Here is a 24,913-nt window from a genome sequence, read left to right as displayed (position 1 = left end):
CTTGCTTCTGGGGTCAGCTGGTTTTCACCTGCTATTGGTGGGGCTCCACATGGTGGCTCTGTTTCTTATTGCTGTTCTACAGATTGATGAGAGTGGCTTAGCTTCAGGCTCTGCCAGCTCCTCACCACCCCCCCACCCCGCGCCGGGTCCAGTGGGCTAGCCTGGGCATGCTTTTCTACTGGTGATGGTAGAGGCATAGGAGGGCGCATGGGAACCCGCAAGGCCTCTTAAGGCCTCGTCTCTGAACTGGCACAGCACCTCTGCATTATTAAATTGCTTTAAACAAGTCATAAGGGCCAGCCTGAATGAAGTCAAGGGGTGGGAAATTTACTTCACCCCTCTAGAGGAAGTTTCTGCAAAGCCCCACAGCAGAAGCCACAGGTCTAGGGAAAGATGGGTAGTTGGTGAATGTGTTCTTCTACAGTCCATGGAGAAACTCCAGCAAGAGCACGTGAATCTGCATCGATTTTCAGCACAGGGTCCAGGGGCTGCTCGGAGGGTGACCCACAGTTTCCCAGCGGAAAGATGAAGGCTCTCGGGAAAGACGCAGCCCATCACCCCTGCCAGCAGGGTAGATGCCTGCGGCCTGCCCCGTGGTCACGTAAACATCTGGAGATGTCATTCCCTGGCCTGGAGAAATCCCCATTTGGAAAAATTGCTGTCTTACCATCCCTACACTCGCCTTGGAAATTAGCCCTCCCCTCTGAATATCCATGAATATCCTTTTAGTTCAAAGATCTGTGACAGAGAAGCGGCGTGTGGATCCGAAATTCTCCTTCCCAGGGCCATCCTTCATTATATCCCTGGCCGTGAGCCAAGGGTTTTCTTTCTCCCTGTGTCACCTGTTTGCCTGGATGTTCTTTTTCAAATAAATGTCTTATTTTTTTCAAATAAAACACACTTTACCTTTCAGAGAAATCTCATAGAGTCTCTTTAGTAACTTCCACTCTTTTGGCTTCAGCTTTACAAGCTCATGACCTTACCCTTAAGTCTGGACGAGGCGCCCTTTTTCTCTTTTGAGAACTCTGAGCTGACTGTGGAGTGCACCGAACGATGGCACTGGTTTTTTAAGGCATTCCCCTGCTTCTCCTCCAGCAGGACAAGCTGCCGTCGTGTGAAGTTGTAATCTCAACTCTTTTGCGAAGGAGATAAACATTTGTGTATCTGCCCCCACCCCCCCACATTATCTCAATGATACCACGCAACAAACCTGATGTTCGTTTTTCCCATTTCACAAATGAAGAAATTAAACCTCAAGGGGGTTTACAGGGTTAGTCTAAGGCTGCAAAGCTATGAATTAGGGAGCCAGTTGTCACACTCAGGTTTGACTCAGTTTCCCACTGTTGTCATACTATAATCCCACCCTTGCTGGCTGATTTTCAGCTTCCGGCACCTGCCACTCTGTGTCTGAAGACTCCCTATCCACTAACTCTATTCTGCGTGTATGGGGGGGGGGGCCAGGAGAGCCAGGGAGTTAGCCCCTGATCTCCCCACCCTATACCTGCTTCTGGGGCACAGCCTTCAACCACTGATTGACAAGAGTTGGGTGATAACTCTGAGAAGGCTCTGTCTACACTGCTTCCCAGAGTGCTACAGTCAGATCAAGCTCCCATTAGCCCTCAGTGGTAATTGGCTGCCTAACAAATCCTTTCTTGGCCGCTCTCCTTTCTGATATCACTTCCCTTCTCCCCGGCTAGTGCTTCCTGGGATCTTTTCCCAAATAAACGACTTGCCTTTAAATCTCTGTCTCAGGTATGCCTCTGAGAAAACACGAAACCACAGCGAGAAGACTCTTCTTGGATTATACAGAACCACTAGCCATTTCTTCGCCCCTGTACCTCAGCAGAGCAGGCCTTGGAGCAAAGCAGGAGATGCTCAGTTCTGTACCCCCCACCCCTCCTCTGAAAGCTGCCACCTCCATCACCCTTCACATGTTCTTGAAGGAGTCTCCCTGTTTTCTGTACATCTGGAAGGACCCCTAGGCTTGGACCAGTACTGTGAGCACAGACCTATGGTGGTCACCACCTGGGGGCTGCAGCGTAAAGTGATGAACAGCCCTGCCTGCCTGCCTGCCCCTCACCTGTTAGATGCATCCCACACCTGTGCCCTCACTGACTCGGACTCCTCTGGAGAACAACCCTGTCTGGTTTCCCTCTTCCTCTGGGGGCTTGCCTATAGCAGGCTCAACACACAGGGATTCAACTGAGTTCGAGCATACATCCAGACCGTTTGCACAGAGAGAACAGGAACTCTGATTTTGACTCAGTCTAAAATTGTTTCTTGGCCAATACCCATTCCATGTTATTACTGTCGGGATGGAGAAAGGAGGATTTTAATCATTTGGAATAGTGAGCATTGACCAGGGGGACTGGATCCCTCGGATTAAATTCAATCACAGAACCATAGAGTAATAATAAAAGAAGTGTCTCTCATTATCCTTTGCCCCTAACAATCAACAGATTCACTGTAGATTTGTTGAATTAAATTAGCACTAATGACTTACATTTATATACTGATTTTCAGTTTTCAAACGATTTCAATTCTCAGTTTAAATAGAGAGAACACTGGAGTACCAGCATCCTCAAATTTGTCTCTTTAATATACAGAATAAAGAAGATTTGAAAATAATTCTGCTTTGGGAAACATTTTGCCTGATTTGGTTATCAAGCAATTTTTGTCATAGCCGTCTAAGAACCTCTGATAGAGCTTTCCCTTCTCATTGCAAATAATCAGTAGCAAGAGGGAATTTTCTCCACACAATACATTTCTGTTTATTGTAAACCCTTAATACATTTAAGGGTCATTAACCCATGTGAATGTTGCCAGAACCAGGCCCATATGACCTTTGGCCTGTCACCCATGTCCCTGCTGAGCTCTGTCCAGCTGCCTGCACCACGCCTCTTTGTCAAGGGCTTTCTCTGAGACCCTGGAAGGTAGGAGGTGCTGGAATGTTCACATCCACATCCCTAGGACCAGCCTTCAACCAATGACTGATGGGAGTTGATGTACAAAAACCCAGCCCTGGCCCGCATATTCTACTCCATCTCCTGGATTCCCCAGTGAGCTTGAGTTGGAGCCTCTCCCCATGGTGACTTTGATAACACACCATCTATGGCCTGCCTTCCCTTCCATATCTCATTCCCCCCTCTCTCCTTGCTTCCTAGAATCACCTCCCAGATAAACTACTTGCACTCTGACTCTTGTCTCAGGGTCTGCTTCTGGAGAAACCCAAACACAGACCTTCCCAAAGCACATTTCACTAGAAGCGCTGGGCAAACTCATCACATCCGAGCCATTAAGTCACCTAACAAAGTGTGACGCTGCCTGTTAATCCTTTACTCAAACAATTTTTGAGTTTATCACCGTCCACTGATTTCATTGCTCTCCCGGGCAGCTCTCCTCCACTTGCCATTCTCATTCTCTTAATTATAGTGTAAAATTTTTAATTAAAAATAAAGAAGATAAATTTGGTTGGTTAGTAGCTTCAAAGTTGTCACTCCCAACTCTACACGGGGCGAGAGAGACGCTGACTGGAGCAAGCCAGTTCAAGTTCAAGTTCTCCACTGAGAAATTTAGAAGGAGATCTCTGGATGCTGTTTTTTCACCTGTACCAGTGACGTGGAAACACTTCACAGCCAGGCATAATTATATATGATTTTTTGGTAAGATTCCAAGTGTTTGATAAATGTTGAAGACTCGGACCTTCCTCTGGATGGAAGCTGTCAAAACGTGCAGTTTTGGACAGAACTCACGTGTTCTGTTCTATTCTTAGGTGATGTCTAGTTTAAGTTTACAGGAGATAGTGTCATCTCCTCGACGACATCCCCACCAAATGGCCATCAACCCTCTCCTTGACCATTTTCAGATATGGAGAACTCATTATTTCCCAGGAGACCTAACTCCTTTGATTAGTAACCTCAGCGACTGGACAGTTCTTCCTCTGACTGAACTATACTCTTTGTCCTGCACTTGTGGGTGGGGATTTTCTTGGGAGAAAGTACTGAATAAGTTGAATGTCTCATTCCTCATGGAGAATTTGAAATATGTAAACATGTATCTAATGTGGTTCTTACTTACCGTTTTCTCCCCAGTTTTTTCAGCTGTCCTGAGTATGTCATGGTTGGGAGTCCCTCAAGCATCCTGGTCACTATCTGTCATTCTCCCTCTCTGAGATGGCCATTGGAAGCAAACTCGTCCAATAATTGAGGATTGGGATGTTTAAACTATTTTTTTTTTAGTTTATTTATTTTGAGAGAGAGAAAGAGAGAGAGAGAGAGGAGAGAGAGAGAGAGAGAGAGGAGACAGAAAGAGAGAGAGAGTAGGGAAGGGGCAGAAAGAGGAGGGGAGAAAGAATTCCAAGCAGGCTCTGTGTTGTTCGCACAAAGCCCGATGCAGGGCTCAATCTCACGAGCCATGAGATCACGACCTGAGCTGAAATCAAGCGTTGGATGCTTAATGGACTGAGCCACCCAGGGACCCCAAGGACTAGGATGTTTAAATAAATCACAGCATAAGACAATACTATGTAGCCCTCATAATCATGTTTTGAAGACTATTTAGTACTATAAAACTATTTACAACTTGTCAAGTGGAAGAGGGGTGCTGTACATGCAACAGAGCCCAATTTCATTAAAAAATACACACAGAGAAGTGAAAGCCCAAGACACGCTAAAATATTAAGAATGGTGCCATGGCTGCTTTTGAGTCTGTATTGTGATTTGTCCAAGTTTTCTACAGAGAACATGTATGTATTTTTTAATCGGAATTTTTTTTTTTGAAAGAAAGAAAACAAAATAAAAAAGAACACAATGCTCATAGAAGCCATGGAGTTGTTCAGGTATACATTCTGATATTGCAGAATAGAGGGGAGCTTGGCACCTCCCTCCATGGATGTTTCATTTTCCAATTTCAGATCCGGGTTTCTGGCAGATGAACCCCACTGTTGATTAGCGTTGTACCTGCCATTCATCAGAGCCCCCGGGGGTTGTTTTCCCATGTGAATTACTCTCTCTTTGGACTCTGGCAACTGGCATTGGGGGCAGCCTGTCCCAGAAGCACAAGGGTGGGGTGGGGAGTGGGGGAGAAGGGAGGGGTGCCTAGGTCACTCTCCATGTGAGTAACCTCAGGATGTTTCCATAGTGTAGTGATTCCCTTGCACAGTGTCCATTCATCGGACACAGAAGTGACCTGCAGAGGTCCTGGACTGGCTGGAGGGAGGCCAGGCACTGACAGCCGCCAGCCCGTCTGACAGCCACTCCACCCTGAGGTCCTACGAGCTGTAAGATGCAGTAACATTGGTTTGTGGAAATGAATAAAACCCTATTTGGCAGCTCTGCAGGGTGCTGGGTCCTGGAGATGGGGGGAAACTTAGCAGCCTGTGAAAAGAATATAAATGCCTCTGTGTGCAGAGAGTGGCCCTCTGAGGAGGAACCGGCCGCCCCTGCACACTATCATCCCTGCCATCTCTTCCTAAGGAAAGGCCTCTGGGTGTCAGAGCCTTGGAGAACACGCAACACACGCCTTTCCCACTCTCTCCTTCTGAGAACTCTTTAGGGCCCTGCAGTTATTGGGGAGGCAGAGGAAGGGAGGTCATTGGAGGAGGCAGATGAGGCCGTGCATGGAGGCAGAGGAGGGGTGCCTGGGTGGCTTAGTTGGTTGAGCGTCTGACTTCAGCTCAGGTCATGATCTCACGGTTCATGAGTTCGAGCCCCGCGTCGGGCTCTGTGCTAAGAGCTTGGAGCCTGGAGCCTGCTTTGGATTCTGTGTGTGTGTGTGTGTGCCTCTTTCTCTGCCCCTCCCCTGCTTATGTGCACATGTTCTCTTTCTCTCTCAAAAATAAATGAACATTAAAACATTTTTTTTTTTTAATTTAAAAAATTTAAGGAGGCAGAGGAACAGCCAAGGAGTCAGCTCCATGGTACTTGCAGTGGGGGAAGGTCACAGAGAGGAGGCGGGAACTGTTTCCTCAGACATAGCAGATGGGTGCTGAGACAGAATCTGCAGCTCCCAGGCCGTTTCTTAGTGTCTTCTCAGCAGAGGTGGATTCTCCTCTTTGGGAATAAAACTTCGATTTAATTTCTGTCCTTTCTTTCTGGGGGCATATTGGCTGGACTGTACCAATGGTTCATTTAACTTTTCTTTAAGTTCTTTTCTTTTTAAAAAAAATTTAAAAACATTATTTATTTTGAGAGAGAGAGAGAGAGAGAGAGCAAGCAAGGGAGGGGCAGGGAGAGAGGGACAGAGAATCCCAAGCAGGCTCTGTGCTGTTAGCACACAGCCCGATGTGGGGCTCAAACTCACAAACTGTGAGATCATGACCTAAGCCGAAATCAAGAGGTGGACGTTTAACTGACTGAGCCACCCAGGTGCCCCCAACCCTTTAAAAAAATTATTATTCCAAAAGATAGCCCAAAGTATACTCCTCTAGATTTGTAAGACCCATGAAGCAAATAGAAGCTCAGCACATCGGTGCTTCCTTTCCTGATGCTTAATGCACTAAACAGATGATAAACTTTGTTCTCTCTTTGCAGTGTGGACACACATACCTTCTAGGATGAATAACCCAGAACGTTGATCTCCCAACGCTTCTGCTTGTTAACAATCTTTACCTAAGTCTACATTCTTCCAACTGTGAGTCTCTTAAGCTAACTAAAGTAACATTGAAAAAAACCCCTTAGATCTGGAGGTTATAGGAAAAGTACAGCTTAGTAATAGTTTGGATAATTTCAAGCAGACACAGCAGTGCTTGACTAGGATGCTCCCTGGGGTTAACATAAAGCAATCTCTTCATGTTGAAAGGGTTTGCAGGTTTCATCAGGAAAGTAGTGTTTGATTTGCTATGTAAGAAGTTAGAGCACGTGGGTCTAGCTCAACAGTGTTTATTACGATTTTCTGTTAATATGTCTTACTCGTCAAGAGATACCAAATGGTGCGCTCAGCGTTGCAGGGGAAAGCCGGGGTGGGGTGCTCCTAAGCACAAAAACAATAAAAAAAGATGACGTCCTTGCTTTCATAAAGCTACGGTTGCGATGTGAGGTGCCCCTCTTTTTGGCTTTTTGCGATTGGTTTTATCCAGCGAGAACCCAAACGGCTCATTTCCACCCTTCAATTCAATATCCTCATCGAGAGCTGATGGGAAACCTTGCCGAGGCTCTCTCTTCTTCGTCTCTCCCTTGTCTCTTGGCTCTATTCTTTCAGATCCCAAGTTTCCTCATCGTCTTCTCACAAAGCCACTACCGTTACCTGCTGCCAGGCTCCACGCTTTGTCCCTTTGCTTCGGGCCTGAGCTGAGGCTCCAAGAGGGGCCGGGCTAGCGTGCAGGTGTGCGCATGCGTGCATGTGTTTCTGTGTGTGTACTCCCCGCCCGTGCAGATTGGCTGGTACTTACATAGTTCGAGGCCAGGTCCGGATGCAGGTAGTCAATCCCTGTGAAAAGAGCACCACAAGATGAAAGGTTAATACCTGCCACTGTGTCCTCCGGAAAGTTGCTCAAGAAAGTGCCTTCCTGGTGGGGCTGGCGCCAGGACAGTTGGACGGGGTGAGCCCCTGTGCCTTAGTCCCAGGCTTGCGTTTCCGTTCCTGAGTGAGGGTGGGGCATACCCACCAGATGCCTCAGAAGGGCGAAGCCAGTTAAAGCTGGGGCCCTGGGATAAGACTTCTGACATAAATGTCAGTACTAAGGGGCTTAGTGGCTGCAAGATGGATGGTTCATCAGAGCAGCGATCTAAGATTTGTGAAAATCCTGACATTTCCAAAGCACCAGCAGACATTTCTTTTGAAATGAAAGTGGCCCTGGGGAGGAAAAACGATTATTATTTAACAGGGTACAGACAGCCATGGATTAGGGGAGCGTCCTCTGGCACGGAGATAATAAGAGGAACATAGGCTGCACGGGAAACGGCGATTAGGCAGAGAGCAAATGTCTTCAGATGAAGTGTCCTGGGTGGGAGCTGATGCTTGTCTCTGCGGAATGTGGCTTTCCAGGAAGCCCGAGACTTCATCCTCCCTGCACCAGCCCCTTGCTTTCTCCTGGACGTGGCCTGTCTTGTTGCCTAAGATTGGTTATAAGGGTAGAATTACGAGCGCATTCCATCACAGGTGAACCTCAGCAAGCACGTGGAAATTCAAGGCCACACTGGAACTCTCGTCCAGGTCTGCAGAACCGTAGAACCTTTGCAGCAGTTACACCTGAACATCCAGCCCTTTGCAAAACCGGCCAGGTTCCTGCACCACCTGACATAATGGTCACGAGTGTAGGTTTTGGAGTCAAAGACCCGAGTTTGGATCTCAGCAGTGCCGCCAGCTGGCCTGGTGACTTCAGGCCAAGTGCTTGGCCCCTCTGAGCTTGTTTTCTTCTCCACCAAGTGGGGGTGTGATCAGTGGCATTAGCTCCATTGACATTCAGTAGCTCTGTTGGGTTTGCCATACTTAAAAGCTAGAGGTATCACTCAGTGCCTCCGATAGGTAGCATCTTCCTTGTGAGCACACTGAGGCCTGGCTGCTGTTACAGCTTTGCCCCACATAAAAAAGAACGAGTATCAGGATGTTTATCTCAAAAAAAGAAATCTTCCTTTGTTTTCTTCTGGTTGCGCAAGAAATTTCTGGACTGGGAATCACCATTCTACAGAACATATGTTACATTTTGCTGCTGATATTTTGACATGTGAAGGGTTCAGATGGCTGCCTCCTATAGTCTAAGAGAGTATAGCCTATCACTTACCACCCACCAACCCACCATCCTCCTCCTCCTCCCCCCCCCCCCAATGATTGTGCAAGGACAGGGGTTAGAAGATTCAAAGACTAGGGGCGTCTGGGTGTCCCAGTTGGGTAAGCGTCCTACTTCAGCTCAGGTCATCACCTCACCGTTGGGGAGTTTGAGTCCCACATCGGGTTCTGCACTGTCCGTGCAGAGCCTCCCTGGGATTCTGTCTCTCCCTTTCTCTCTGCCCCTCCCTGACTTGCGTGCAATCTCTCTCTCTCTCAAAATAAATAAATAAACTTGTTTTTTTTTTTTTTTTTAAAGAAGATCCAGAGACTCATATTTTAAAGGTTGCAAGCCCTGTCCTGGACCCTTATTCAGAAATTGTCCCTTTCAGCTGTGGGATGGGTTGGGGATGAGCACAAGCTATGGAGACCAGCAGATCCAGTTATCTTCTAGGCTCAGACACTATAATAATTGTGAGGCTTCAGCCAGGCGGCATCATCTCCTGGAGCTTCCGTTTCCTCATCTTTGAAACAGGAATATTATGTACCTTGCAAAGCAGCGTTCAAGATGAGGGCCGATTCGGTGAAAGTGTTTAGCATGTAGTAAACACCCGATAAGTTATATTTACGGTCATCACCCTTAATAGCATCACCTACCACATCATTAGAGTCCTGTGGATAATTCAGAAGAGCAGAAATAGTTTTAAAAATCTCCTTGGTCTTAGAATATTGTGTTGAAATAAAATTATTGTACATATTTGTTGCAGTTGGTTATGGTTTGTGAACTCAATGTCAGGCAAAATATTTTGTAACAAATAGATAAGTTAAACATAGACATGCACACAGAAAATATGTTTCTTTTCTAGCAGGGCGTCGATTTTTTTTGGCATAATTATACTTCTTAAGCTTATTTCTTTAGTGATCTCTACACCTCACGTGGGGCTGGAACTCCAGACCCTGAGATCAAGAGTTGCATGCTCTGCTGATTACGCCAGTCCGGGACCCCGGCATAATTGTCCTTCTATTCATGCTCATACTGTGTAAGAAGATCCTGGTGTATGTGTAGCCACACCTACACCTCGGGAAGGCCAGCTACAAGCCTCCCGCCCAGACACTCTGAGGCAGAAGCATCCAGTACGCACAATCCCAGATGATACACCTCCCCAACAAATCAAGCTGACTTTAGACACCTGGGTATTTCCCCCGAGGGAGTGCACCGTTCTTGGAAGAACTCCAATACGAGGTCGAGGTGCAGAATGGATGGAGCGAGCTCCTATTCCATGCAGGGAGTCAGTCTTTATTTTTATTAAAAAAAAATTTTTTTTAAGGGGGCCCTGGGTGGCTCAGTCGGTTAGGCGTCCGGCTTCGGCTCAGGTCATGATCTCATGGTTTGTGAGTTTGAGCTCTGCGTCTGGCTCTGTGCTGACAGCTCAGAGTCTGGACCCTGCTTCTGTGTCTCCCTCGCTCTCTGCCCCTCCCCCGCTCATACTCTGCCTCTCTCTCGAGAATAAATAAACATTAAAAAATTTTTTTTAGTGTTTATTCTCGAGAGAGACAGACAGACAGAGAGAGCCAGCAGGGTAGGGGTAGAGAGGGAGGGAGAGAGAGAATCCCAATCAGGCTCCAAACAGTTCGAAGCCCGATGCAGTGCTCGAATCCACAAACCGTGAGATTGTGACCTGAGCCGAAGCCAAGAGTCGGACACTTAACTGACTGAGCCACCCAGGGAGTCAGTTTTTAAAACACGATTCCATGTTCTGATAGTGCAAGTCGTCTGGATCAGAAATTTTCTGAGAAATAGTAGTCTATTCTCTGTGAAAGGAAAATATCAAGGCAGAGAGATAAGAGAGCTGAAGGAAATTAAAATTAAAATAAGATAAAATTTGCCTAATTAAAATGAAGGATCTTGAATTAGGTTGAGGGGAAGACTAAGTGTTAAGTTAGAATAGATACAGTCTTTGGTCTAAGAAAGAAGAGATTATTGATAGAACCATGAGGGATGACAGACATGATTCAAAAAAGAAACAACGAACTAAATGAAGTATGAAAATAATGGTCTGGTAATTAAAGAGTATTTTAATATTTTTGTATATTTGATTATCTTTTCAGGTGGAATGTACTGAATACATTTTCTTAGTCAACTCTTATTTATGTTTTATTTCTTGTATTATTAATGTATTCATTTTTATTCTTCACTCATTGGTTTATTTCCAGCAGTGAATGCCAGGCACTATGTAGGTCCTGGAAAATCATAGACTGTGTAAGACACAGAATCTGAACTGTTCAACTATGTATGGCTCCCAGTCTACAGGGGGGACCAGCTCATTGCCAGCCAATCACAACGCTCTGTGGTATGCAAATGACAATTACTTGGTTATATTTTACATTAGTATCCTGTCATCAGTGTCAGCGTTTTGAGAAAGTCTAATCCACAATAGTCCAAATTCTCAGGAAGCTCTGATGGTTCTGGAGACCTTGGGGAATTACCAAGGAGCTCCATGTACATATTCCTAGTTACAATTCCTAGTTAGTAGTTTGGTTGAGACGTATAACAATACCACACACCTCCTTTGGAGGTAGGTGTGTTTTCTCCTCTTTCATCTGAGTGGGCTACAACTGCTTCTACCAATAAGATGTTGCATGACTTTCAAGGCGAGGTCAGAAAAGGCCAGACATCTTCCACCAGTTCCCTTTAGACACTGGTCCACTTGGGGGAAGCCAGCTGCCACGGAAGAAGCCCATATGTCGGCCCGTGGTATGAAAGGCTCAGCTGAGCTACAGGAGCCAATGTCAACGGCCAGCTATGGGAATGAGCCATGGACGTCCACCCTAGCTGAGCCTTTGGATGACTGCAGCCCAGCCAACATCTGCCCACAACTGTCTGATAAACCTCGAATGAGAAGTGCCCAGACTGGCTCTCCCTGAGTTCCTGTGCCACAAAATCATGAGCAAAATAAAGAGTTAATCTAAGCTGCTAAAGGTTGGTGTCATTCGTTACACAGGAATAATGACTGGAACAGATACCCCAATGGCCCTTATGAGAACCATGAAACCCAAGTTAGGGGAGAAAGCACTGCTTTCCTATGTGATGCAGACTTCTAACTCTCTTGGGAAAGTGTGGCTGACTGCCTGGTCCTTAAGTTTGGACCTCCACTTAAAAGGAGGAGATCCCACTCACAAAGACCCACCAGGGGGCAGAGCCAAGGGGTGGGCTTCAAGCACTGAAGATGGTGGTTCAGATCAGTTTGGGTAATTTTTTGTCTCCCTAAACCTTAGTTTCTTCATCTGCAAAATGTGGGTAATAGTACGAATCTTACAGGATAATTGTGACTGTGTTTCTAAATTGTCAGGCAGTGCCTAGTACACAGTGAGCACTCAAGAAATGTTAGTTTCCATTGTTATTTCAGCTTGAAGTTCTCTCTGACCCTGCCTCCCTGGCCTTCAGTCTTACTTCCTTGGCTCCATCTGATGTTGACTAACGGCCTTGACTCCTGCCTTCGCTGACCATCTTTGACCCCGAAAGCCTGCACCTGTCCTGAACTGTGCCGGTGATGGCTGGTGGCTCCTATCCATCTCTGTGTCTTGTTATGGCCACATCCTGTTTTCCAGCTCAAGTTTCCAATGTGAAACAACTCTATTTGCAACAAAGGGGCTGAGTTGTTATCATTAAGTGGGGTCCTCGCTGACATCTACATACATGCCCGGAACATCAGAGCAAACCTTTAAGAAATGCTTTCTGCCCCTTTGAGCCGCAGCTAACCGTGGAGGTACTCTCCTATTGATGTGTAGTGTATGGAAATGACATTAAGTTGCATCGAAATGAAAGTAGGAGATGCGTGTTTTAAACATTTATTTTGAGAGAGAGTGAGAGAACACAAGCAGGGGAGGGGCAGAGACAGAGGGAGAGGAAGAATCCCAAGCAGGCTCTGTGCTATCAGTGCTGAGCCTGACGTGGGGCTGGATCCCATGCCCGTGAGATCACGACCTGAGCTGAAATCAAGAGTCGATGCTTAACTGACTGAGCCACCCAGGCGCCCGAAAGCGGATATTTATTGAGCATGTATTGAGTCATTGGATTTGGCAGAGAGGATGTTGGCCTAGTTCGGAGTTGTGCAACCAGAGAGTGTAAATGGCTTTTAAAACTGGGATGTCTATAGATTGACTCTTCCACATGCAGATAATCAAATTATTTCCCATGGAGGCCAAAATAAAGAGCCAATGATTATAAAATATGATGTTTATTTTGCTCTTAGGTATGAAGGTCAGTATCTGTGTCTGTCTTTACCTTGGTTGGGAATGATATCTTGTTAAGCAAATATCTGGGAAATGATACCATACCATCCACTGATGCTCCCAGCCTCACCATAGTGCTTCCCATTCTAGGTGTTAGGGCAGAGGTGCCCAATGACACAGTGACGGCTGCCAAGCATCGTCCTTGTTGCGTAGGAGGCCACTCATGTCTCAAATGTGTTTGTCTTACTATTCCAAAGCGGATTTGGAGAACAGCTTGGTAGTCTTTCTCTTCTTCAGTTGCCATACTGAATAAGCATGCGCTGAATTAAAGACGGTCACAAATCCTTCGTTTCTTTCCACAGCCAGGGTGTGGAACCTATTCCCCCTCCTCTGGGATCTAGCCCTGAGACCACTCATCCAACAGAAGTGGCAGAGTAATGCTTGCTCATTCCATGTCCAGCCTACAGGTGGCCTGGAAGCTTCCACTTCTCATTTCTTAGAATGAACATTGGGTCCCTAAGCCATCTGTAAGAAATCCAACCACCTTGCTGGGGAGACCGTGTTGAGAGGAGAGGTCCTGGCACTACGTGGAGCGGAAGGGAGGCCGAGCCATTTGAGCATCCCGGTCAGGCCTCCAGTTGACACTGGCCCCAGTTGCATTCTGACCCCAGCTGCGTAAAAGACCCCAGGGAGACCAATAACAGAACTTTCCAGCTGAGCCAGGTCAACCCACAGAACTGTGAGAGAGAACAGCGGGGTGGTTGTGTTAAGCCACTCAATTTTGGGGTGGTTTGTTCTGTAGCAGTAGATGACCAAAAAAGCGGAGAAGATAGGAGTTTAAATGGGGGGTTGGGCAGAGAGTTCAGTTCTGTGGGGATTCCCAAAGGCTACTAAAGCAGAAGAAATAATATCAAACAGTAAACTCTGCTGAGACTTTCTTTCTAAAAATTTTTTTTTAATGTTTATTTTTGAGAGACACAGAGAGAGAGACAGAGTGTGAGCGAGAGAGGGGCAGACAGAGAGGGAGACACAGAATCCGAAGCAGGCTCTGGGCTGTCAGCATGGAGCCCGATGCGGGGCTTGAACTCATGAACCGCGAGATCGTGACCTGAGCTGAAGTTGGATGCTCAACCAACTGAGCCACCCAGGTGGCCCAAGACTTTCTTTCCTAAAGGGTTTGGCTTCTCAAGCCAGGAAAGATGGATCAGAGTCAGGGCTCATCTTCCCCCTTTCTTCCGGTAAAGAAAGAATTCTGACATGGGCAGCACGGGCTGTTGGAATTTTTGTAGGAGCAATGTGCCTGTCTGTGGCTACCGCAGTGCCAATTTTAGGGTGCCCCTCGAGTCCCCCAGATACTGTGTGATTACAATATATCCTAGGCAGACTTCCCCCAAACGTAGGTGCATCTTTCTCCCGGGTGAGCTGGCTTAGCCACTTTTGGTTTCCAAAGCATTAGGAAGGAAGAAACAGTCATAAGCTCCCAACATCCAAGTTCACACGCGTACTTTCTCCTGCAGAGCTCCTTTCTTCTTGTGAAAGCCCTCGGCCACCGGAGAAAGCTTTTACATCCACTTCAAAACCTCTCACACATCAGAAAACACGAGGCATTGTTTTTCTGTGGATATTTAATGAGACTGTGAGAAGACAGCACCAATTCTAAGGATGCCGGCTCCCTGTGTCACCATTAATTTGGCTTCAAAGGCTTGCTTTGGAGAGCATAGTGTTCTTTGAGGCGCTTCAGAAGGGAAAGGCTCCATTGTTTCATCTCTGTATAGGCTTTCTGTGTAATTGCGTCAATAGAGCACAGCCGCACAGGGGACCTTTTCCTGGAGGATCCAGGCGGCTGATGAAGGACAAGAGTATCTCCCCAGTGAAATGACCGCAGGGCAGAGATTCTCCAGGACCTTGGCAGAGCCAAGGACGCGTATAGTTACAAAAACACCAATTCATCAAACGCATTGGTTTTTGTATCACAAACTATAGGAAATAGTTTGTCTGGCAGGCATAGGGGGTAAAATAACATCTAATAGGGGGCATATGTCATAAAATGTTTTCAAGGTCTGCTTTACCAGGGTTCATTCTGAAAGTAGCAATAAAGTCGAAATTTCTCCAGACTCCAATCCTGTTACCAAAAAGCTATTTTGTGGATGTAAAACCACACTGCGTAATAGAACTTTCTGTGATGATAGTAAAGTTGAATTGAATTTCAGCAGCCGCTAGCTCGCCCCTTGTGGTCATTGAGGACTTGAAATGAGGCTAAGGTGATTGAGGAATTGAATTTTTAATTTGATTTGGCTTTAATTAATTTAAACTTCAGTGTAAATTGCCACATATGGTCAGTGGCTATTGCACTAGACTGTGGATCTGGAGAAATAGATGATAAACACAAGTGGGTTTAGAAGATATTGGAGGTAAGGTATAAACAGTGGCTCAATAAGAAATTACAGGTCAGTGATGGTCAGTTTTCCTTCATTCATTTTTTTCTTTATTAATCCAATAAATATTTGTTAAAGGCATCCTGAAGTTTGAGGACCACTGATCTGGAGAAAGGGAAGGATTTTGCCACAATATAGATGGTGGTTGAGTTTAGCAGCATCTCCAAAACAGTGAATCTTTCTTAAAAAAATTTGTTTTAACATTTATTTATTTTTGAGAGAGATAGAGAAAGCAAGCAGGGGAGGGGCAGAGAAAGGGAGACAGAGAATCTGAAACAGGCTCCGCCCTGGGAGCGCAGAGCCCAGTGAGGGGCTCGAACTCACAAACTGTGAGATCATGACCTGAGCCGAAATCAAGAGTTGGACGCTTAACTGACTGAGCCCCCAAACAGTGAATCTTTTATATTGCAAAGGCATGCAAAGACACACTTGCTTCCAAATGATGCAAAGGCTTTGAAATACTCACCATCATCCATAATTCCAATGGTGACACCTTTCCCTGTGTATCCCAGCTCCCAAGCTTCTGCCACATTCAAATCAAGACCAGGAGTGCCATCGGCTTGCCCTGTGTTGATCTGGTTCAGGAATTCCAAAGCAGAGAATCTTGTTAGCCTGGTGCAGTAAAGCACCTGTCTAAATGTTTGCAGCTGTCTGGTATTCCAGGGCCAACTCAAAAGCCAAGTCTTCCAGGAAACCATACTTACGGATGTTTCCCCATCCACCTCTTCCAGCCTTCTCCCTCCATTTTTTTAAATGTACATAATTGACGTTTCTATGTTATGTAATTATGCAAACACAGTTTCAATCCTTCTATCTCTTGCATTTTAATGTTTATTTATTTTGAGAGAGAGAGCGAGAGAGCATGGGGGAGGGGCAGAGAGTGGGAGACACAGAATCCAAAGCAGGCCCCAGGCTCCAGGCTGTCAGCACAGAGCCTCATGCGGGGCTTGAACTCGTAATCATGCCCTAAGCCTAATCAGACACTTAACTGACTGAGCCACCCGGGCGCCCCTCAATCCTTCCATCTCTTATGATTGGATTGCTATCCTTAAACTCCTTAAAGCTGCTATTGCAAGAAACTCTCCAATTTGGAATTAAATGCTCACTCTTGTAGTCCTTATTTATACCTCATATTTTGAATTTAGCACATACTTTCTTGGATTATTCTTATTTGAATGTGATTTCCTTGCTCAATAACGATATGCTTTGCGAGAGAGAGCACATCCTATTTACCTTTAATTTCAGTACCACCACACCAAATCTTGCTTAAAAATGTCTGAGGAACTGATTAAAGATAGTTGGTTCACTTTTAGTGCTTGTTCTAATGGAGGAAAACAGTCCTTTCCCTAACAAAAATTCAAAAAAGGAAACAAAGGAATTCCAGATAAATAGGTTCACTGCCTTCTTTTCATGCATCTTTGTCCTGTGCAGGTTTTCTCAAAGATGAGTTGTGGAAACAGCGCAGTCAGAATTTGTATCGGCAGAAGCCCACAGTGACCCGTTGCTAAAACGCTGTGTGGATATCATTAGCGCTTTTTGCAAAAACGACTGGTCTTCCAGGCACATGTTAAGATTACACTCTCTATTACTTTGGAAGTTAGTAGAATGCCCACGTGACTGGTTTTGGCCAATGGAATGTGAGCTCGGGCGTCAATTGTCACATCCAGGCAGAAGCCTTAGGGCGCCAGTGTGTGCCCTGCTCCTTCCCCTTGTTGAGGTGCTCTTGAGAGCAGGGGTCGAGATGGAGCTGAGATGGAGACTGGGTCCATGAGGAAATAGGAAGTGTTGGACGTATAGTGAGTGGGCAACAGCTTCAATTTGTTAAGCCAGTGTGATTTTGGGGTTGGTTGTGATTGCAAGACCCATGGTAGCCTAACGTGATTAACACACAGAAGCCTTTTTCACTTGCCCAGATCAGATTTGTGGGATTCCATGCCAAAAAGCCAAGGGCACAGTCGAGCTGTGAAGATCCAAGAGGTAAGTTGTGATGCATTCCCATAAAAGTATCAGTCCACAGGGCTATAATTTAGTCTTCTTTCCTGCTCATCACCTTTTGATCTTAAATAAGGTGAAGCATCACTCGTATTTTAAAATTACTCACTCCTTTCCCTTCAAGATGGCCTGCAGATAGATTGGTTTAGAGGCTCTGAGTCTCTTTTAAATATAACCCAACCTGTCCAAATGGGCCACGGAGGATGCTGGTGGGCCAGAAAATACTCACTTCACCTGACAGATTGGACCCCCAGGCCTTGAATCCTGCATCAGTGAAGCACCATGGATGTGACTTCCTGCCATTATTTTAGGAAGAACTAATGGATGCTACTTTCATTGCTTTGGTCTTTGAGCTCTCTTGCTTGTCCCTTGTGAAGTCGCCTGATTCTTTCTCTTATGCCTGTGGTTTCATTATGTCCTCCCATCACTCTGCCTGTTGAAACCCTTGGATTACTCCCCCTAGACCCTTGACTCAACTTCTGCATGATTTTGCAAGTCTCCCCTCATGCACTGGTGTGCTTTTTCAGAGTCTGGAGCAATCTGATCAGCAGAGATCATGGCTATTTAGCAGTTCCAGAAGAAACAGATTAGGGAACATGATGTATGGGTGGTGATAGAAAATCAATACGTATCAGAGGGGACAGAGAGGTTCATGGAGTCAGATGCTGGCTGACATTCCATAGAATAATGAGGAAATAGAAATGAGTCTTTTATCCAAAGTCTCAAGGTGGGAAATGTTAGGAATAATACGGAGATGCTTACCAGATACCACTGCTTTGTAAAAAGAGGATCATTCATGTTGATGTCAATCTCATTGATGTCTCTATACCCCCGCTTCTTTCTGTCAAATCCTTCCTGCTGCAAGGCCATCTTTACCTGAAATGACATATTGGCAGAACACCTGAATATCAACCTGAACACCTTCTTCTGGAATTCATTTCCATGAACTCAAATTCCATTTGTACATAAGGTGTTTTCTTTTTTTTCTGCAGAAGCCAAGTTCATCTCCTGTACACTCTGCTCTCTATGATTATTTTCTGAAAGCATTTGCTCCTCTCTGTGCTGAATAAATTGGCCTTGGTGATGCCTCAAAGTGAGTTTCTTTAAAATGAGAATTCGACAGAGAAAAGTACTCTCAAGGAAGAAAAGGTGGTAGGGGTTGTTGAGGGAAATAAACAAAGCAACCCAATACTTCTATTAAGTAAGGAAGCTTGATGTGGACTCAGGGAGGGAGAGAGTCAAAACTGCATGGATTATTTTTCTGGAAGGCTTTCGAGCCTTTATGTTTGTTGACAGGATTGTGCTGTTACATTTGGGAATCAGCCAAAACCAAAACCAAGACTGAACCAGACCAAACCAAAACCAGACCAAAAGAAAACCTGCGTGGAGAGCCAGCTAGTTCACGGCAGAGCTTTCGAAGGTAAGTGAGGGATCTTTGAAAAGAAATGGACGGTGTTGCCATCCTGGCGATGACAATACTTCAATTTTTGGAAAGTCAGACAAGACCCCAAGCCCTTGGATGGAAATGAAACTTAGGTGCTGAATTGTTCATACAGGTTCCTGGACACAGCTAGACTTTGTCCCATTCACGAAACTTACCTTCACTTGGGCAATAATGCATTTATCACCCAGTGGCTGTGGCCAGTCTCTGAACAGCTATAAACTCAAGGACTACGCAAATGTAGAAAAGGGTGTGGGCTGAATACGTAGTTTTAAAATTATATTTTGCTGCCCAACATCCATTTCTTCGTTTTGCAAACATCCTCAGTGTATTTTGGGGGACTACCTGGAGTCCACTAGGTTCTGCGTTGGTGGGAGTGAAATGTGAGACACCTTATCTGCTGCAAAGAAATTGCAGGCTCTCTCTGCCTTAGAGGAGCCCCGGTGGGTATGGATTTGCATTTTGGGAAAGTAATGTGAGGGGAAAAGGAGCCCTTGAAGGCTATTTATTTCCTAGGTTCACTCCCCAGACCTTCCCTGTAAAACGTTCTTACTACAGTTCCACAACCCGACCCTGGAGCTCCCCCAAGACTAATCTTTTGGCCTCTCACTGATTGGGAGCTCCCCATACCATTCCAGGAAATCCTCTTTTGCTTAACTAATCCAGAATTGATTTCTGTTGCTTGCACTTGAGAACTCTGATTGGGACCAGGGAAGACAAGAGGACCCATGTCTACAGTGACGGTAGGGAGGGAAAAATGGAGGGATCGTAAACGTGGCTGGAAACCTCCCCTCCCTTGCTGTCCTAGAATGTGCAGGAATGCTGTAGGAGAGTGGTACTTCATTTCCTTCTACACACTGACATAGGAAACCTGGGGGCTCATTTGCCAGAAAATCTTTAATTCTACCAGAAACTCTGTATGTGTAGAAAAGAAGTGGTAGGTGTGGCATTTGCTCGATTCCTTGGAAGTATTCCAACAACAGATACTCACTTTGGCACATAGCAAATATTTGGAAGCATGGGATGGATGTGTTTTCTTTTTTTTTAATTTTAATTTTTTTTCTATTAGAAAGAGAGAGAGAGAGAGCACTCATGAGTAGGAGAGAGGCACTAGAGGGAAAGAGAGAGAGAGAGAGAGAGAGAGAGAGAGAGAGAGAATTCCAAGCAGACTCCATGCTCAGCACAGAACTCAATGTGGAACTTGATCCCATGACCCTGGGATCATGACCTGAGCTGAGATCAAGAGTCAGAAGCTCAACAGACTGAGCTACCCAGATGCCCCACGGATAGATATTTTTATAATGGAAAAAATCTAGACATAACTAGTGCCCATCAAATGGAGAGAAATTATGATTCAAATATACATGCACATATATGTATATGATGTGTATTTTCTATATATTCTATATATGTATCTTCTGAGAAGCAGATGCCAAGATGAGATTAAATATGCAAGGTTTTTATTAGGAGAGAAAATGCAAGACACTGCCATGCAAGCTTGACCCCGTAAAGGAGAGCATGAACAAGGTTAGGCAAAAGTGTCCTCAACTGCCCCATAGTGTAAGGAAAGTGTGACAAGTCTGTTGGGGTTCCAAAGTCGACTTTCAGAGGAACCCTGTGTCTCCCAGGGATGATCCTGCCTCAGTGCTCCTGCTGTGCTCAGTGACTGGCTGGAGCCGCCTGGGAAGCATGGCCTGTTGCCAACACAGTGACAGGTTTCAGAGCGCAGCAGCTGGGGTGCTTGGTCAATTACTCTCCTGGAAATCAGAGGTGTGCTCTGTGTATCCTCACAGCTGTCACAGAACAGATAGAAGATAGATCTACCTACACACACACACACGCACACACACACACACACACACACACGTTTATGTAAAGAGCCATAGTGCACCCCTCTTAAAACGTTTCTTTTACTATGGACGCAGGTACTCAAGGAAGAGGGGTAAGAGTGTCGCTTTCACTTGGGAAGGAGCCTGAATTCGGCCATCGCATCTTCCCATAGTGGTCCTGAGTAAGACCTTTATCTGCTCCGCTCATTAATGGTAAGCCTGGGTTGGCTTCCGTTGTGGGATTCCCATCATATTGGATTTGTTGTCATGACTGATTTTGTTGAGGTAGCGTTGTTCCATTGCTAGGGTCTTTGCTAAGCAAGAGTAGCTGCCCTGTGGATGCTCGAAAACTCCCTTTTGGAGTTGCTGATTCTCAGCAGCATAAGAACAAGCAGACCCACATCGGATTTCATCTTTTTTTAGATAACAGAGCAGGAATGGCTACGACAATAGCACTCGAAACTTAATTAGACTGAGTGCAGTCTAATGAAAAGACTTAAAACTCATTTCCATAAAATTAATTTTTAATTCCATAAATTAGGTTTTAATGGAGACCAGCGATGCTTTGGAACGCTGTGCTCTCTGGACACCACCCCTCCTTGCTGCTCAGAAGTGCCGAAGCATGACGTCGGTGTCTGCAATCTTGTCATTTAGTGTTACTGAAAATTAAAAATCCTAAGACTGCAGACCTTTCTGAGCCTTTTAGTTTATGTTCACGTCTTCAGTGAAGATCACAGTTACAATACCAAGACAGAGAACACCTTTAAAACATATATTTTTCTTGTTATATGCAAATAACTGGAGAATACGTATTTTTCCCCACAGTGATACCACGGACTACCATAAATTGCTTTCTTTTTCTGGGTTCTTGTCCAATGCTAATTTTCATTTAAACTTAATTTTTACATAAGAGTAATTGAACGACAGATAAAATTCTGCGTTCTTTCTTCTCTAAGTAGTGTACACAAGGATTTTAATATGCTTCTCTAGGGCTCTCATAAATTAATTTTTAATAGCTACCTAAATATCCCATAGAATAATGTACAATAATTTACCCAATGATATCCCTCTTACTGGTCATTTGGATTGTTTTCTACTATAATTGAAATTTCCAGTAGCAGAAAGATGAGATTATTAACTATTTTTAAAGACCCCTGGAGGAGATTTCAGTGTTATAACCCCTCGTGTGATAAAACAGTTAATATCAGAGAAGTATTTCCTGGTGTTCAAATTCCTTCCTCACATTATAACTACAAGGTTACTTTTATTCTCTCTTTCTCCTCCTCTGAATGTAACCTTTCACACATGGTACCTTTCATTACCACTTCGATGTGGCACCAGTGGCCTGCAACTTAACCATAGCTCCTTGCCTTCTTGAAAAATAATGTACAGTTAGCTTAGGTATTTCATTTTAGACTGCTCATCCAAGTTGTCCATTGACCTAATCGTTTATATAGATAAACAAGATAAGAAAGCAAGAGTGTTTGTTACTGGGAATTATTTTATTAGAAACGAAGAGATGGATATTCTGCAATTCTGGTTCAACTTTTAAAGCTTTATTTGACACCCATGCTTGAACAAGTTTTACTCCAGAAACTCCCCCCACTTCCTTCCTTCTTATAGTCTTTCTCTTTAACGAAGAATTTTCAATCAACAAATGTGTTTGTACATCTACAATGTGCCGGTTACAGATCATTCTAGGAGGCAGATACTATCCCTGCACATTTGCCTTCTATTTTAGACGTTTCATTAGCAAGGTACTTTCACTACATATAATCTTCTCAACAAGACTGTGGGGAGGATATGGTTACAACTGAGGAAAGGAGGGTTAGCGGCCATTGTTCAGCTGTTGAAAACATGGCAGAGTCACGCAGGCTGACCAATTCTAAATCCTCCACACTTTCCACCAAGCCACATTGCCTCTTGCTAAGGCATGGAACACCGTCAACCTTCCAGTATCTGGGACAACTTAACTGTGGATTTGACTCTCTGAGGATCAGGGTCTGGATCACTCCCCCGCTGGGCTGATAATTAAACAGCTGCTAATTAGCATCCACTGTGGGGGCAGGAGAGGGGCCAGGAGAAAGACGAGCAATATGGGAAACCTGCTTCCAAAGGGTGAGACGACTTCGCTGGGAGTGAGTGTGGGAAAAGAAACAAAACACAAAACTGACATGTTTGTGAAAACGCTAAAGTTTTAAAATCTATGATGCTGTAGATGTGTTACACCATTATTTTGTGTACTACCAAGAATTATTTTTATGTACCACCTTCATGGGTTAAATTGTGTCCCTCTGAAAGATATATTGAAATCTTAACCTTCAGTACCTCAGAATGTGACCCTATATGGGAACAGGGCTGTTGCTGATGTAATTAGTTAGGAGGAGGTCATACTGGAGGAAGATGGGCCCTTAATCCAACGTGGCTGGTGTTCTCATAAGAAGAAGACAGACAGACACACGAGAAGAATGCCACAGGAAGACATAAGGACACACAGGGCAAAGCCATGTGAAGAGGGAGGAGGCAGAGAATGGAGTTATCCTTCTACAAGCCAGAGAACTCCTGGGTCTACTAGAAGGTGGAAGAGGCAAAAGGAGATGGGCTGCTAGAGATTTCAGAGGCAGTGTGGTGTCCCAACACCACGACCTCAGACTTTTGGCCTCCAGAACTGTGAGCGAGTTAATCTCTGTTGTATTGGGCCTCCCAGTTTGTGGTATCCTGTTATAGAAACTAATACAACCACTAAGAATTGAATTCAGCCCTAGGAGATTACTACGACTCCTGAGAATGAAACCATGTCACGATGCTTCCTTCTCATTTGTAAACTTCATTTTGTACAGGAAGTGCTCTTGTAGTCCCATTTGGACAAAGACTTCTTCAACCATGTATAACTTTTGTAAAAAAAACAAACAAAAAGAAAAAGGGAAAATGTTAGGAAGTACATTGGTTAGGATGTTCCTAAACTGTTGCACATTTGGAGCCTCAGAATTGTCCACGTCTGTGTTTTCCTATGGGATGTCATCCTCCGTGCCGTCGAGCATGTTGGTGATCAGCATTTCTTGAAAGAGTGCTCCGCTATTGCCTCCAGGATTTTCTGCTAAATTGCCAACACCTTCTGCATGTTTTGATGCCCCAGCCTAAGGCAGTACGATGTCGTCACTCTTGTCATTTGCCAAGAGCGGTTGTAAGACACGTGCATAAACCCATGCATTTGAGAACAGGTAGCGTGTGATCGTTTTTGCTTTTCTCGATTTTCTGATGGCAAACTTTTGAGCAGTTAATAAAGTGGAACTTCTCGAAGTTTGCCCCACCCCAGGACCGGAGTGAACTGGGTAAGGGTCATCCGTGGAAGCCAAGAGGTTTTGTAGAAAGAGCTCTGGATTGTGGTGCCACCACAGAGGTGGGTTTGCAACCTGCATCTGCCCCTACTAACTCTGTATCTTTGAGCATAATAGTGATATTTCTGAGACTCCTTATCACCGGAATGAGAGGAACTACTTCTGAGGGTTCATTTGAGGAATGAGTGGCGTCATCCTCTGTGGAGCACCTGTGAAACACAGCTCCGGGCACACAGTAAATGCCCATATATGTCAATTCCCCTCCCACCCTTCAGCCAGCTCACCTCTACCTGGGGTGCACACCAGGTCACCCGGGGAGCTTTAGCAATCCCCACACGTGGCTCACGCTTGGACCCAATCAGACTCTCCAGGGGATCCCAATCTGCCCCAAGGTTGACACTGTCCTGGAGGCCAATTTTCTTCCCCCGTAAAATGCCTATTTCCACTTCTCAGAATTGTGGGGAGGCCCCGGTGGGATCCAAGCTGTGAAATCCTCACTCGGTAGAGAGATCTGCAGATGGGAAGCCTTGGGGCCATCACCTCCCAAGGCGAGGAGGCAGGGAGATGCCCATTCCCCCTTAGCAGCCAGCTCTCCCAGTGCCTGTCCTGCCCTCCTTCTTGGTTCTTTCTCTGTGAGAGGACACAGTCAGATTGGGTCACTTACTCTCTGATTGGGCGGGACATCCAAATCACCCACGTGAGCTGCTTCTTTGATTAAATAAAAATTGTTGTTTTACTTTATTTATGTATTTATGTATTTACTTATTTTTAAGTTTATTTGTCTATTTTGAGAGAGAGAGAGCAAGCATGAGTGGGGAAGAGAGAGAGGGAGAGAGAGAATCCCAAGCAGGTCCCATGCTGTCAGCGCAGGGCCAGATGTGGGGCTTGATCCCATGAGCCATGAGATCATGACCTGAGCCAAAACCAAGAGTCAGACGCTTA

At 45.3% G+C, this 24,913-nt stretch overlaps 1 protein-coding gene across 1 annotated transcript in view; it reads right to left on the bottom strand.

Annotated features, from left to right (window-relative positions):
• The window catches only part of PCSK2 (proprotein convertase subtilisin/kexin type 2), a 273,296-nt gene that overhangs the window by 110,537 nt on the left and 137,846 nt on the right, over window positions 1–24,913 (bottom strand). The window contains exons 3-5 of the mRNA XM_019462495.2: window positions 18,126–18,239; window positions 15,838–15,946; window positions 7,388–7,425 (exon numbers count right to left, since the gene is read on the bottom strand). Coding sequence (XP_019318040.1) covers window positions 7,388–7,425; window positions 15,838–15,946; window positions 18,126–18,239 — 261 coding nt within the window. The remainder of the gene's footprint in view (window positions 1–7,387; window positions 7,426–15,837; window positions 15,947–18,125; window positions 18,240–24,913) is intronic.

Source organism: Panthera pardus, unplaced genomic scaffold (genome assembly GCF_024362965.1).
Source record: "Panthera pardus isolate Hobbes unplaced genomic scaffold, ASM2436296v1 HiC_scaffold_25, whole genome shotgun sequence".
NCBI classification, from domain to species: Eukaryota; Metazoa; Chordata; class Mammalia; order Carnivora; family Felidae; genus Panthera; species Panthera pardus.
This window is presented reverse-complemented; position numbering and strand designations above follow the sequence as displayed.